General features: G+C 41.1%; 1 protein-coding gene across 1 annotated transcript in view; it reads left to right on the forward strand.

Moving 5' to 3' along the window:
- The window catches only part of LOC133363660 (probable ATP-dependent RNA helicase DDX60), a 58,900-nt gene that overhangs the window by 36,507 nt on the left and 6,819 nt on the right, over positions 1 to 15,574 (forward strand). Inside the window, exons 11-15 of the mRNA XM_061582934.1 lie at positions 4,764 to 4,868; positions 4,969 to 5,110; positions 7,870 to 7,890; positions 8,537 to 8,637; positions 10,439 to 10,586. Coding sequence (XP_061438918.1) covers positions 4,764 to 4,868; positions 4,969 to 5,110; positions 7,870 to 7,890; positions 8,537 to 8,637; positions 10,439 to 10,586 — 517 coding nt within the window. The remainder of the gene's footprint in view (positions 1 to 4,763; positions 4,869 to 4,968; positions 5,111 to 7,869; positions 7,891 to 8,536; positions 8,638 to 10,438; positions 10,587 to 15,574) is intronic.

The raw sequence follows: 15,574 nt of genomic DNA on the forward strand, positions 1-15,574 counted from the left end.
AGGAAAACTCTGCCAAACTCTCTACCTTTGAGCAATCATTGATGACAATTTTTTAATGGATAATTTGCTGTGTTGGCTCTTAATATATTATTCACTAATAGGCAAAAAACCTTGCAGTTTAAGAATGTACCTATAGCCCACAGCTATTTCTATCAAACTTTAAAAAGCAGGGAAATTGGGCAGCTATAGTGAATGCACCAGGGGAGCAGGAGACCTGATCTCCTCTCTGAGATATTGGACTGCCCTACAAATTGGTCAAAATGCAAACACCATTGGTCTTTCACAGTCCTATCCACTTGCTGTGTAGCTTGGAAGAATTTGGTAACATGTGCCTCTGAGCATATGGTGAGTGGTGGCAACACCTGCCATCTCCAAAGATAGAGAATTATATTTTTGTATGTTTGTTGGTGTTCTTCTTCCTTTGCTTCTTTCCTGTGTTACTAATGTTTCTACAGAGAATCTAAACTAGAAAATTTTATTTCCCTCACTATACATCCCAGAAATCTGTGTCAAATTTATTTGTATTAATTTCAAAGCCTTTTTATTGGTCAGTGTCATATGATGGTGAAGACAGCCTTTTGTGTTTGAAACTGGAGATTATGTTCTATTTCTATTTTGGGTGCATTTACAGTGGAATCTGAAACTGCTTACATCAGTAAAATCAGAATGATTACAATATGTTGCTATTTCAGCACTGACTCTAGCGGTTCAAAAAAAGAGGATGCATGTTTTCAGCCTGCAATGTTTAAACCACTTTATTTAAGGCAAGGTGGGCATGGTCAATTAAAAACATCGAGCACACCTAGAATTTTGCTAGAATATATTTCACGTCCCACTGTTTTATCTTGTGCAAACTGAGACACTCCTGATGTCCACCGGAGACTACTCTGCAGAATAGTCAGTGTCATTATTCCACAATTATTTTTGGAGTTTTTTTAGTGTAAATTTTGCAAAGTGTTGCTGTACTTCACATATTCACAGAAACAGAAACAAAAGAAAATGACAGGATAGGAAAAACTGACCATGGGGGAGGAGGAGTGGGAGTGGAAAAGGGGGCAAAGGAAGGGGGAGGGGAGGGCAGGTTTGATCATTTCCATGCTTATAGAGTTCAATGGTATTCACTTCTGTGCAATCATGCTTAAGATAGTAAAACTGACCATGAGGAGGAGGAAGGGGAGGGGGAGGGGGGAAGGGGAGAGGGAGGGGGGAAGGGGAAGGAGGGGATTGGAAGGGGATGGGAATGGGGAGGGAGGGGCAAAGGAAGGGGGAGGGAAGGGGCAAGAGGGAGGGGAGAGGAGGGAGGAGATGGGAGGGTGGGTTTGATCGTTTGCATACTTTTTGAGTTCAATGGGATTTTTTTCTATGCAAATGTTTGAAAATGGAAATGGACTGCCATCAAGTCGATCACCTCCTATGGCGACCCTTTGAATAGGGTTTTCATGGTAAAAGGTATTCAGAGGTGGTTTCACCATTGCCTTCCTCTGAGGCTGAGAGGCAGTGACTGGCCCAGGGTCACCCAGTCAGCTTCATGGCTGTGTGGGGATTCGAACCCTGGTCTTCCAGGTCATAGTCCAACACTGACCCAGGGTAGGGGCAAGGAGGGGAGGGGGAGGAGATTGGATGGGTGAGCACTGGGCAGAAGGGAAGTCCCTTTCCTTTCCAAAAGGAAGACATTGTGAACAGTATCATTCTTTTTCAGGCTTTCCCCCACCTTTTTATTCTACAGTAGACACATGTAGCCTCCCACCCAAATTGGCCACATCCACACCAGGGCTTTATTTCACTTTGGACAGTCATGGCTTCTCTCAAAGAATCCTGGGAAGTGTAGTTAGTGAAGGGTGCTGAGAGTTGCTAGGAGACGCCCTGTTCCCCTCACAGACCTCAATCAGAGTGGCTGACTGTTAAACCAATCTGGCCTGTGGAGCTCTCTCAGTGGAACAGGAGTCTCCCCTCAGCACCCTTCATAAAAACTACACTTCCCAGGGTTCTCTGAGGGAAGCCATGACTGTTTCAAGTGAAATCAAAGTCTGGTGTGGGTGTGGCCCCCTGATTAGGCAAGCCCAGCAGCTGGGAGGCTTTTAGAATTCTGACAGTTGGTTCTTACTGAGCATGCTCTGCGTTATCATAGGGTCCCAGCTAAAATTTATTAAATTTATTTAAAAAATCAGCCAGGCATTTTTTCAACTTTTCAACTGCAGTAGATGAAGGTCTGAGTATGGGGCAACGTCAGTGTTAGGATTACAGGTACTCTGTGAACATGGCTGATTTTTAATGAATTTCAGCAGAATATGAGAACTCTCAGAGAAAAACGTCCAAAAGGGCTCTGAGGTTTTTCTCTCTCTTTGTAGACTTTGAACTGTCTATTCTCTCTGACTGTTTTGTGTATCACCATGAGAATTGAGAGGGTTGTTAAGCAAGCGTTTTTGAGTTCTGGATGTTTTGCAAGGTTTTGTTTTGAAATAAGCTTATGGGAAGCCTCAGAATGGCATGGGGGTTATTTTCAGTTTAACATTGCAGAATGTGAAACATCTACACTGGCTATAGTATACAGCCACTCTCGTGGCTGTATAATTATGCTGATGCACTTTTTTGTTGGCAGGAGGGAATGCAGCTTTCCAGTTCTTAAAGAGTTATGCTGTCTACCAATTTCTCAGGACATTTCAAAGTGCTGTTGTTGCCCTATACAGTTCTAAATGGCCAGGAACCTAAAAGATTCCCATGTGAATCTGCCTGGCTATTAAGATTTTATTCAGAGGCCCTGCTCAGAGTTTTCCCATCTTCTGAGGTGGCTGGAAACAAGAGACAGAGCCTTTTTGGTCATGGCACCTTTCCTTCAAAACTCCCAGCTTGAGCCAGTTTATCAGGCCCTCCACTGCTTTCTTTTGAGGGATAGGTGAAAAACCCTGCTCTTTTCCTGTGCTTTGGGGGGGTGGGGAGTTGCTGATATTTGCTTCTGCTGTTGAATGTAATTTGTTGATCTTGTATAAGCTATTTTAATTGGTGGTATTGTTTGTTTTGGCTGTTTTGTGGGCTATTTTATTGGCTGTTTTGTTTTGATATTACTAGCTGCCTCAGAAAACCTTGTGATTGAGAGACCACAATACTTGCAGTACAAATATTTTGAGGCTAAAGTCCTTGACACACTGAGTAAGAAGTCCCCCTGAGTTCAGTGGGAGTTACTTCTGAGGAAACCTGCTTAAGACTAGTATAGCTAATTAAAAAGGTAAGTAAATATAGAGAGCCAGTGTGGCATAGTAGTTAGTGTGTTGGACTACAACCTGGGAGAGCAGGGTCCAAATCCCCACACAGCCATGAAGCTCACTGGGTGACCTTGGGCGAGTCACTGACTCTCAGCCTCAGAGGAAGGCAATGGTAAACCCCCTCTGAATACCACTTACCATGAAAACCCTATTCATAGGGTTGCTATAAGTCGGGATCGACTTGAAGGCAGTCCATTTCCATTTTTTTCGAATATAGAATGGAAGAGATACAGAAAGTTTTAAGGCTGCTGATAGTACTAGCAAAATAATTCTCAGGAGTAAATGTCTGGGTTCATTCACAGCCTGAGAAGAGGAAGAAAGATTCCCTGAGCAGTGAGAAGGTCCCAGGGGCACACAGTAGCACTTATCTGTTCGGTATTATAAAAATACCAGAGAGAAATAGGAACTAATTCAGTTGGTCCTATTTCTTAGCAGAGATATAAAACACAAGTAGCGGAGTGAGAATGTAACCAGTCCCAACCTTTCTCTATATAAATAATGACAGACACAATCTTCTTAGGTAAAAGATAAAGAACATTTACTCACAAATTCTTCATATGTTCAGAAACATAGGCTCTAGCTTAGATGAAAGAAAAATAGTCTCAGTCCATCTTACTCTTTAGTATTGATGCTCTCAGCAGAGAGAGCATCATGCCATGTGGCCTCTCCCAATGGTGGATAGATCAGCAATGGAGAATATTCAAAAATCCCCCAGGACAAAGGAGGAGGAAGTCAGGTAAGTAACTCCACCCGTTAGGAAGTTACATCATGGTAAAACAGGTACATGGGATATTCCCCAAATATCCCTTAAAGGGAACATGCAACATTTGCCTATTCCAACATTATCCACGTTTGGTTCCTTTGGAATATGGTCACTGAAAGCTTACTGGCATTCTGTAATATTTGCATTTTACAAATATTTGCAAATACACACTGAGCACAAGAGTAGATTCACAGAGCCTAAACATCCTCTGACTTGCTTTCAGTCTGAATCTGCTTGCTATTTCTTCACACACAGATCTAGATCGCTATATACCCTGGGCAGGGTGTTGGAAGAAAAACACACCCGCTTTCAGAACAGTTTCTGTGAAAGCCAGCTAATCTCCTTAACGAGAGGAAAGTAGTGCATAGCTTTGCCAGGACTATTTTCAAGACCAAGGCTGTGCCCAAGTATGCCTCAGGCCACTATACTGATAAAAAATCATTTGCAGAAAGTGAAGAATCACTGGGTTGGAAGGGATGCCAAGAGGCCACCAAGTTCAATCCCAATCCCATAGCAATACAGTTCACAATTTACCGGGCAACTTCCCAAGTTCACATGAATGATTAAAAATTCCATAACTAAAAACAGAAATTGCTTAATGACCAGGGCATAAGTGTAAGTATAAATATTAGTAGTGCTCCTTTGGAATTGTAATATTTGAAAAGGCATTTTTCCAAATGTGTGTTAGAATTTTAAATATTTTTTAAAAAACTAAATATTGCATTTTTTAAAAAATTAAGGTTTTGTCAGTGTTGAGCCACTCACTGTTATCATTCAAGCAACAAAAGAATGAGGAAATGTTGAAGATATACTTTATATTTTCTTTACAATTTCTTCTCAGAGAGGTAATTCTTTTTACTCAGACCAACTTCCGTCCTCATTGGTTATTTCACAGAATTAAGGAACTTTACCAAATGTATTAACTAAACTTTTTTTTTTGCCTAGGGCTATCTGGATCAGGACGGTAATCCTATGGGATATACTGGACTAGTGACTCATCTGCATTATCACGCACCTTCCAATTTTGTTCTGGTTGATTTTCTCACCAAAGGCTTGCTGCATAAGTTATGCCAGCCAAGTGAGAAAGGTAAATTCTTTCATATGTATCAGCCCAAACTTCAGGTTCCTCTTCATAGGTCATTTTCTGTAGCGGTACACCAGTTTATTTATTTATTGTATTTATATACCGCCCCATAGCCGAAGCTCTCTGGGCGGTTTACAGTAACCAAAAACATTAAAAATAAATATACAAATGTAAAACACATCTTTTAAAAACAATTTAAAATACAATTTAAAAAATTAAAACAATTTAAAAACACATGCTAGTTATGAATTAGTCTTCTCAGAAAGGTTCACCTGGCACTATCTTTGGCTGCATACAGGCTTGCAGCCAGCTTTAAGGTTTGGTGGTTGTGGGGAACCAAAAAGTAGAGGGGAGAATTTTGTCCTATAATAAATTTAATTTTTTGATATTATAAAAAAAAAAGTAGGGGGGAGAAAAAAATTAGGAGAACAGGCTACAAGCCAGGCTGCATATATACCATATGTTTAAAACACATTTAAAGCACATTACTCCTCCTTCCCCCACCAAAGAATCCCTGGAACTGTAGTTTATTAAGGGTGCTGGGAATTATAGCTCTGAGGGGTACACTACAGCTCTCAGGATTCTTTGGGGAGGGGGGATGTGCTTTAAATGCATGGTGTATACACCGCCCAGGTCTTTTAAACATGCTTCACAGTCTGGGCCTCTCAGTTTTAAACTTTCATTTTTAATTAATTTATTACAGTTCTATTTTGTATTTTAATGTTGTATTTTTATTATTTATTTATTTGCTTTGTAAGCCACTTGGAGAACTCCTGCTTGAGGGCAGCTTTATAAGTACAGGCAATAAAATCATATTTATTATCTGTACTAGCCACACCCATAGATCATTATATAAATCTTGTTTGAGATGAAAGAAACAAATAGTTTGTGCTTTGATCTTGTACATGCAATCATAAAAACTGTATATTTCCCGCTCTTTACTCCTGCCTCCATTTCCTCCTTCTTCTTATGTGACTGACCCTAGGGACCCCAGGTCTACCTTTTATTTGTTTGTGTGGAGTCCATGTCTACCCACTCTGGTAGGTCTGGTGGCTGGTCCCAGTAACTCCAGGTCTATATTATTATTGGTTTTCCATGGAAGCCATGTCTACCCACTCTCATAGATCTTATGGCTGGACCCAGAGACTCCAGATCTACTGCTTCAGCTTTCCCTCTTGAGGCTGGACATATGCCCATGCTGGGCTCCTCTGGGAACCAGACACCTGGATAAGAATAAGTTTGAAATCCTATCCAAGCTCTTGGAGCTCGTCTCAGCTAAGCTGGACTAATTCATCCCCATTCAGGCTTCCATCAGGAAGCAGATTCCAGGCCTACCCATTATACTCTATGGATGGCAGACTTGGACTCCCAGAGGGACTTTGATCCTCCTACCACCACCCCAAATCTTCCCAGTGGACTTTTTAATGTTAATGTATGTTTAAACAGGAATATTTTTAACCCCCTTGGCTCCATTCCCCTCTGCCATAGCATAAGATCCAGTGTCACCAGTTGCAACAGTCTGATGAAGGGCATATTTCTCCACCTGCCTTGCCTCCTCACCCCTACTCTTTCTGACCTCTTTCTGGGGACTACCCTTTACCAGGTTTTAGTTGCTATTGCTTTTTAAAAATGTTAATGATTTTGTTGGCTTAAATGTTTGTAAAATCTGTTGTGAGGGTTTTTTTTGGTATGTGTGTATTCTTTGTAAGCTGCCTTGGGGGCCTTTTTTGGCAAAAAGTGGCCTAGAAACATAACATAACATAACATAACATAACATACTGGAATACTGAACAGAAGGCTGCAACATTTTGTTCAGCTCTCCCCCCCATATATAAAAAAGGTAAAGGTGTCCCTGCACTTGTAGTGCGAGTCGTTTCCGACTCTTAGGGTGGCGTCTTGCGATGTTTACTAGGCAGACCGTATATATGGGGTGGGATTGCCTGTTCCTTCCCCGGCCTTTCTTTACCCCCCAGCGTATGCCGGATACTCATTTTACTGACCACAGATGGATGGAAGGCTGAGTGGACCTCGACCCCTTTTACCAGAGATTCGACTTCCTTCTTCCGTTGGAATCGAACTCCGGCCGTGAGCAGAGCTATTGGCTGCGTTACCGCTGCTTACCACTCTGCACCACGGAGGATCTTTTCCCCCCATATATAGGAAACCCAATTCTCCAAGCATTTGTCCTTATGTAGCCAAAGCCAGCAGCATCCATACAACAAAGGAAGGTATCAGTGGGCTTGTGAGCACTCCAAGATTTACAGAAGTATAACAACAACAACAAACATTAGAACTCCCCCCCAGATAGCCTAATGAGGACTAATTAAATTCTCAGTGACTGTGGAATGCTGTTTGACTGTTGTAGGAAAGAGGGGAACTGAAACAAGGGGGAATAAAAATGGAGGAATCTAAACAGGAGATCTTCATACTGCAACACTTTGTGCTAAGCACACTTTTATCCAATCAGGGCCTTAGACCAGAGGTTCCCAAACCAGTGGTCCATGAGCTTCATTCATGTTGTCAATGGCATGTCCATATTAAATATTCATATTGATTTTTAATTGTATTTTTTTTGCTTCTTTTATTTCTTATATTTTATTCCTGTACAATTTGAATTATATGGAATGTAGATTGTAATGCAATGAAATACAATGTAAGAAATAAAAGAAGCAAGAAAAATACAATGAAAAATGATACAGCTTCCGGCACAATGCATTCCAATTACTACAGCGGGCAGAAAAATAATTAAGTGGTTCACCAAGGCCATCAGCAATTTTCAAGTGGTCCATGGGGAAAAAAGTTAGGGAATCACTACTTCAAACTCTCATGCAGTGCATCTGTTGCTATCTGGGAGAAATGCCTTTTGTTAGTGACAATATTATAGAACATATTCAAGTGAAGATGTGAACTGGCTGAGAAACAATTACACATTTGTTACATGAAAGCTTCATTTTACCTTTTTATATAACCACAGATTGTAAACTTCAAAACATGTTACATCACCGACTGCACAAACACACTTGATACATTTATTATTGTTACTTTTTATTGTTAGGTTTATCATTGATTCTTGATGCACACTTATACATGAATTATTCTTGAAAACTCTTCATTTACTTTTAGGCCATGATCCATATAGAACATCTAGGTGAAGACTTCTGTGCAAGCCATAGCTTCTGTAACACCCCATACCTTCTCCAGCAACAGCTCCTCACTTTGTCAGAGATGGTGTTTGAAGCTCTGCTAAATTTTAGGGATAAATTGTTGAGTGATAAAGTTAGTTGCTGTTGGAAAGGAGGGATTTGAAAGCACCACTGCCAATGTGAAACATGATCTTCTGGTTTAACACTATAAAGTTTAACGTTTTCATATTTACTCTAAGTAACAAATCTACCCTGCTGTATGCAGATGCAACTATATTTTTTGAAGATATGATGGAAAAATTAGTGCTAGTTCTTTCCCACCTCTTTGGAAGGAGATATCTACCACCCTGTCTTATGGAACTTAAGAACACATTTTGCCAATCAAAGGTAAGATAGAAATGTCATCTATATTTTGCAGTAAAGGATATGTGCACCATTGACAAAGGATGGAATCCTCTCCTTTTTTACATTTCATTTTTAATCGTGGCCCCCTTGTGGTCTTTAACGATCCAGTTCCTTTTTCCTCTGCTATCTTATCCAATCTGCTCCAATACATATATATATGTGGAGAATTATCAATATTATAATAGCTATTTATTAATGAATCTCCTTCACTGGTATCGATCTTGTGAACTCTGTAATAATTGCTTAAGTCAGTGTCTTCCCACTGCCTGCTTTCTGTCAGTTTCCTAATTAATGCTCACACTATCAATGATTTCAAAGTGGATTTTTTTCTAAAAAAACTGAATCGGAAAACAGGTGCAGAGAATTGTGACTTCTAAATCCTCTCCACAAAGACAGTATATCAGAAATAATACACGGCACAGGACCACAATACCTGCTGGAACGCCTCCCCCGTTACGAACCTGCCTGTACACTACGCTCATCATCAAAGACCCTCCTCCGAGTTCCTACTTATAGGGAAGCTCGGAGGGTGGCAACGCAGAAAAAGGCTTTTTCTGTGGTGGCCCCCGAACTGTGGAACGATCTCCCAGAGGAGATATGCCTGGCACCAACGTTACTATCTTTCCGGCGCCAGGTTAAAACTTTTCTCTTCACCCAGGCTTTTTAACATGTTTGTATGCGCTGATATTGTTTTAATTTTTTAACATTTTAAACATTTAATGTGTTTATATTGTTACACGTTTCTTGTATTTTTGATGTTTCTTGTCTTGTGAACCGCCCAGAGAGCTTCGGCTATGGGGCGGTCTATAAGTTTAATGAAATAAATAAAATAAATAAATAAATAATCTGATGGGAAATCCTATTACTGTGGAAATGGAGCCCATCGCTACCATTTACAGATTGGTTGTAACTTTTTCTTTACCAGTAGATAAATATTTGGCAAGTTGGGGAATATTTTGAAAGCACAACATCATGACTTGGTGCAAAAGATCTCACGTGCCGCTCACAATGACAAGAACTGTGAAATATGATGTCAACTGTCAAATCATTAATTATTAATTGTTAAAGAATCTAGCAGTGGGCTTAGTATTTAGCTCAGTTGTTTATTTTTGTGGTGAGGTGGGGTGAAAACACTGCCCAAACATTGGATTAATCTCCTAGAGCAGTGTTGTGCCCAAGAGGCAAGGCAGGAAGTAGATAATAAAAACTTTATTCTAAATACCATGCATAACAAACACAAATATGGTAATAATTTGCTGTTGCTTTTTACCACTTTTTAAAGGGCTAAATTCCTTCAGCCGATTTTCAGCTCACCATTATTCTCAGCTGTCTCAAAAAGGGCTTAAAGGGAAACTCCACAGGCGGGCAAAATCCAAGAACTGTTGGGTGAGGGCTTTCTGTAAAGGTGAGGTTAAAAGCTTGACTGCCTCTTTAAGCAGCAGCTTGGCTGCTATGAGCAGCCTGATTGTATTCCCTTAGTAATATGATATAGAACCCCCCTTTAGAACGGCACTATGTCATGACACAGCATTATTCCCAAGAGATTTTTGGGAAGAAAAGATGGTTGCCCCTGTTGGCCAAAGTTATTCACAATCACAGAGAGTAGTGTAAATAAAAATAAAACTCTTATTAGTTCTCTCTTTCACTCCTCAAGAGAAACTGGTAGGTTTAATTTTCTTTAGACCCTTTTCTTTGTAAGATAAACTCACCGTTGCTTGCTGCCAATAAATTCTAGGGCCTAGTATTTTTGCTCTTCTCAGATACACTAATGTAATTATTGCAGGTGTTTCTTGATGATCTTCCTGAAGAGTTTGCTGATGCAGTAAAAGCATATAACAGCAAAATAGAAAACATCTTTGGTTGCTTTCTCCTGAATGCTGCCAAACTGGCTGACATGGAACAAGAATACCACCTTCCATTGTCAAAAACAGGTAATGGCAATAGGTATATTCTTAACATTTGTTATATAGGTTGTGCTGTATTACTACAAAACAATATGAATAACTGATCACATTGTTAATTGGCCACTGTGATCTTGGCATTGGTAATCTCCAGACTGGATTACTGCAAAACAATCTATGTGGGGCTTACCTTGGGCTTAACCCAGAGCTGTAGCAGAATGCAGCAGCTAGGTTGTTGAATTGGGTAACTTGTTGACACCAAATCACACCTCTGCTGGGGGAACTGCACTGGCTGCCTATATACTACTGGGTGCAGTTCAAGGTTCTGCTTTTAGCATTTAAAGCCCTAAACAACTTGGAACCAACTTACCTAAGAGATCACCTTATCCCATGTACAGTATTCCTGCTGAACAACTGCTCTTCTCTGATGGGGCACTGAGGAGAGTACCACATGCCCCAGAGGCAGTATAGGCTGGCAGGGCTGTGCAGGTTGGGCTGGCTAGCTCTTCTGGCTTCTGAACGCTGGGTGCCATTCCCAGTTCCTGAGAGAGAACATTAATTACAGGATAGCCTGATCACTGTTGTCCATCCATTGTAACCTCCAGTGTGGATTACTGTAATGTACTCTGTGTGGGGCTGCACTTGAGGTTAGTCTGGAAGCTGCAGCTGGTAGAAAGTGTGGTGGCACAACTGTTCACTGGGGCAGGATAATGCCAGTATGTTGCTCCACTGCTGAAAGAATTGCATTAGCTGCTCACTAGTTCAAGACACTGGTTTTGGTGTACAAAGCCCTATACAGCTTGACCAGGATACCTGAAAGACTGTCTTACCCTTTTATTATACACCCACGAGAGTGGCTGTATACTATAGCCAGCATGGATTTTTCACATTCTGCAATGTTAAACTGAAAATAACCCACATGCCATTCTGAGGCTTCCCATAAGCTTATTTCAAAACAAAACCTTGCAAAACATCCAGAACTCAAAAACGCTTGCTTAACAACCCTGTCAATTCTCATGGTGATACACAAAACAGTCAGAGAGAATTGAGAGTTCAAAGTCTAAAAAGAGAGGAAAAAACCTCAGAGCCCTTTTGGACTTTTTTCTCTGAGAGTTCTCATAATCTGTTGAAATTCATTAAAAATCAGCCATGTTCACAGAGTACCTGTAATCTTAATACTGACCTTGCCCCTTACTCTGACCTTCATCTACTGCAGTTTAAAAGTTAAAAAAATGCCTGTCTGATCTTTAATTAATTTAAGAAATTTTGGCTGCAAGCCTATGATAACGCGGGGCATGCTCAGTAAGAACCAACTGTCAGTGTTCTAAAAGCCTCACAGCTACTGGGCTTGGCTAATCAGGGGGCCACAGCCACACCAGACTTTGATTTCACTTGAGACAGTCTTGGCTTCCCTCAGTTTGTGAAGGGTGCTGAGACTCCTATTCTACTGAGAGAGCTCCAGTGGCCAGACTGGTTTAACAGTCAGCCACTCTGATTGAAGGTCTGTGAGGAGAACAGGGCATCTCCTAGCAACTCTCAATATCCTTCACTAACTACACTTCCCAGGATTCTTTGGGAGAAGCCATGATGGCCCAAAGTGAAATAAAGGCCTGGTGTGGATGTGGCCAGGGACAGCTATGGTTTAAATTTGGGTGGGAGGCTACATGTGCCTGCTGTAGAATAAAAAGGTGGGGGAAACGCTGAAAAGCAATGATACTATTCACAATGTTAGTGTGGCAGCACCTACCCTATGGAATTCCCTTCCCTTGAATATTGCTATCTTTTTGGCACCTTTTGAAGACTTTCCTCTTTCAACATGCCTTTTAAGTTGAGACCTATCCCAGTCTATGTCTGTGTTAGAATTGCTTTTAATATGTTTTCTTTAATAATATGTGTTTAACCCTTTTTTTAAAAAAAGATGTTTTTAAAGCTTTTAAAAAATGTTTTTAACGTTTTGTTTTAATGTATTTTAAGGTCTTTTTATGCTGTTTTAAAATGTTTTTAGCGTTTCTGCTCCTGGGCTGCTGCTGGGAGGAAGGGTGGGATATAAATCAAATAATAAATCAAATAATAAATCAAATAATAAATAATGTTTTCCTTTTTGAAAGGAACGGGGCTTCCCTTCTGCCCAGTGCCCACTCACCCAATCTCCTCCCCCTCCCTGCCCATCCCCCAGGTCAGTGTTGGACTACGACCTGGGAGACCAGGGTTCGAATCCCCACACAGCTATGAAGCTCACTGGGTGACCTTGGGCCAGTCACTGCTTCTCAGCCTCAGAGGAAGGCAATGGTAAAACTACCTCTGAATGCTGTTTACCATGAAAATGCTGTTCATAGGGTCAACATAATTCGGGATTGACTTGAAGGTAGTCCATTTCCATTTTCAAACATGATTGCACAGAAATAAATCCCATTGAACTCAAAAAGCATGCAAACGATCAAACCCACCCTCCCTTCTCCTCCCTCCTATCCCCTCCCTCTTGCCCCTTCCCTCCCCCTTCCTTTGCCCCTTCCCTCCCCATCCAATCCCCTCCTTCTCCTTCCTCCTCCCCATGGTTAGTTTCACCTATCTTAAGCATGATTGCACAGAAGTAAATACCATTGAACTCTATAAGTATGCAAATGTTCAAACCTGCCCTCACCTCCCACTTTCTTTGCCCCCCTCCAATACACTCCTTCCCCTTCCCCCTCCCCCTCGGTCAGTTTTTCCAATCCTAACCATGATTGCATAGGAATAAATCCCATTGAACTCAATAAGCATGCAAATGATCAGACCTGCTTTCCCCCTCCTTCCCCTCTCCTCCCCCTTCCCTCTTCCTCCTCCCCTGTCCACTCCAGCCCTCCCTCCTCCCCGTCAGTTTTACCTATCCTAAGCATGATTGCACAGGAATAAATTGCACTGAATTCAATAAACATGCAAATGATCAAACCTGTCCTTCTCCTCCCCTCCCCATCCTGCCTGCACCCATCCCAGTCTTCCCCTCTGCGTTTCCTCCCCTGCCTCCTCCTCCTCCTCCCCTCCCCATCCCCTGTGGTCAGTTTCACCTATCCGAAGGATGATTGCAGGGGAGTAAATCCCACTGAACTCAATAAGCATGCAAATGGTCAATCCCTTCTCAGCAAACTTGGACAGGATCCCATTTCTTACCTCCCAGATTAAAAAGCCGGGAAATTTAGTAATAGGCAAAAAACCTTGTGGTTTAAGAACGTACCTATAGCCCACAGATATTTCTATCAAACTTTAAAAAGCAGGGAAATTGGGCAGCTATAGTGAATGCACCAGGGGAGCAGGAGACCTGATCTCCTCTCTGAGATATTGTACTGCCCTACAAGTTGGTCAAAATGCAAACACAATTTGGGTTGGTCTTTCACAGTCCAATCCACTTGCTGTGTAGCTTGGAAGAATTTGGTAACATGTGCCTCTGAGCATGAGTGGTGGCAACACCTGCAATCAGCCCAAATAATAGAAAGAAGGCATGTGCTGTGCTGATCTTGTTTTAGTAGGGAGGAAGCAACATTGTTAAGACAGTTGATATAGTTCACATGATCACTTTAAATATGTCTGATTTAGTTTGCAATTTTAGTGAAGTTTCCTATAGGAAATTATTTTCTTTCGTTTCTATTTCTGTGAATATGTGAAGTACAGCAACACTTTGCAAAATTTACACTAAAATAAATCCAAACATAATTGTGGCATAATGGCACTGACTATTCTGCAGAGTAGTCTCCGGTGGACATCAGGAGTGTCTCAATTTATGACGGGCTCCTGCCTCAAAAGAAGCTTATTCAGATATATCAGTCAGATTTTTTTTTTTTTGACTGATTAAACTTCTCCCGAGTAGGGAGAAACGAAGAGATTAACCTCAAAGCCTATTTTTGTTGGGACGACCAGATCTCATTAATTTATGGGACGAGGTCCAGCCGACGAAGGTGGGACGGATTTTCAACAACAAGCTCTATCTGATAAAGCGAACGTTCATCTTATCTTCTAAGAGAGAACGCACTAACAGGCAAGCACCCTTCTTTCTATATTTTTCTTTTACTTGACTTAAATTGTTGCTGTTTAAAAGAGATTTGCCAGATTGATCGGTTTTTGACATCTCACTGGGGAGCCATAACTTCTCTCTGCTACTCACTAATTAATAGCTTATCTCTGTTTTTGTTGCAAAAAGCTGTCCTGGATTTGCATTCTAAAGATATACACAGAAGAGGGATTTCTATTCCAGATTTTTATTTTGAAGAATATTATATTGTCTGAGACTACTCTCTTTTTGGTCTATTTTATTTTGACGAATCTGTTTCCTGACGACCGCCATTAATTGTTTCGATCCTGGGAACTGCATTTTGTTTACTTAAGCATGGAGAGATAAGGCTGTCTGCTCTGTTTATACTGTGATGTCACCAAGTTTGGAGTATTAACCCAATTGTTGCTGAAATAAGAAGTGGTTTTCCTATATTTTTCTTTTAAAATGGCAATTAAGAAAGTGGCTGAGAATCTGGAAATAACTATGTTTCAGAAAATAATGGATGAGATTGAGATAACGAAACAAAACCTGCGACAGGGTTGTAAGGAGCTGAAAATTGAATTGAGTAAAATGAAGCAGGAGATTAAAGATATAGGGGTCCCTGTGAGAGAGGTGACCCTGGAAGGGGTCCCTGTGAGAGAGGAGACCCCGGAGATTGGAACAAACGTGGAACAGGAAAAAGATTTGGAGTCTATGGACTTTAGAAACAAAATCTATTGTTTGGAGACACAGGAGATTAAAGACATAGGGGTCCTTGTGAGAGAGGAGACCCTGGAGACTGGAACAGGGGTCCCTGTGAGAGAGGAGACCCTGGAGACTGGAACAGGGGTCCCTGTGAGAGAGGAGATCCCGGAGATTGGAACAAACGTGGAACAGGAACAAGATTTGGAGTCTATGGACTTTAGAAATAAAATCTATTGTTTGGAACTCAATGTTATCTCTGAAGAAATTAATGAAGATTCTAGAGATAAAGTTATCAATGGCATGGATAATC

Source organism: Rhineura floridana, chromosome 9, assembly GCF_030035675.1.
Source record: "Rhineura floridana isolate rRhiFlo1 chromosome 9, rRhiFlo1.hap2, whole genome shotgun sequence".
Lineage (NCBI taxonomy): Eukaryota > Metazoa > Chordata > Lepidosauria > Squamata > Rhineuridae > Rhineura > Rhineura floridana.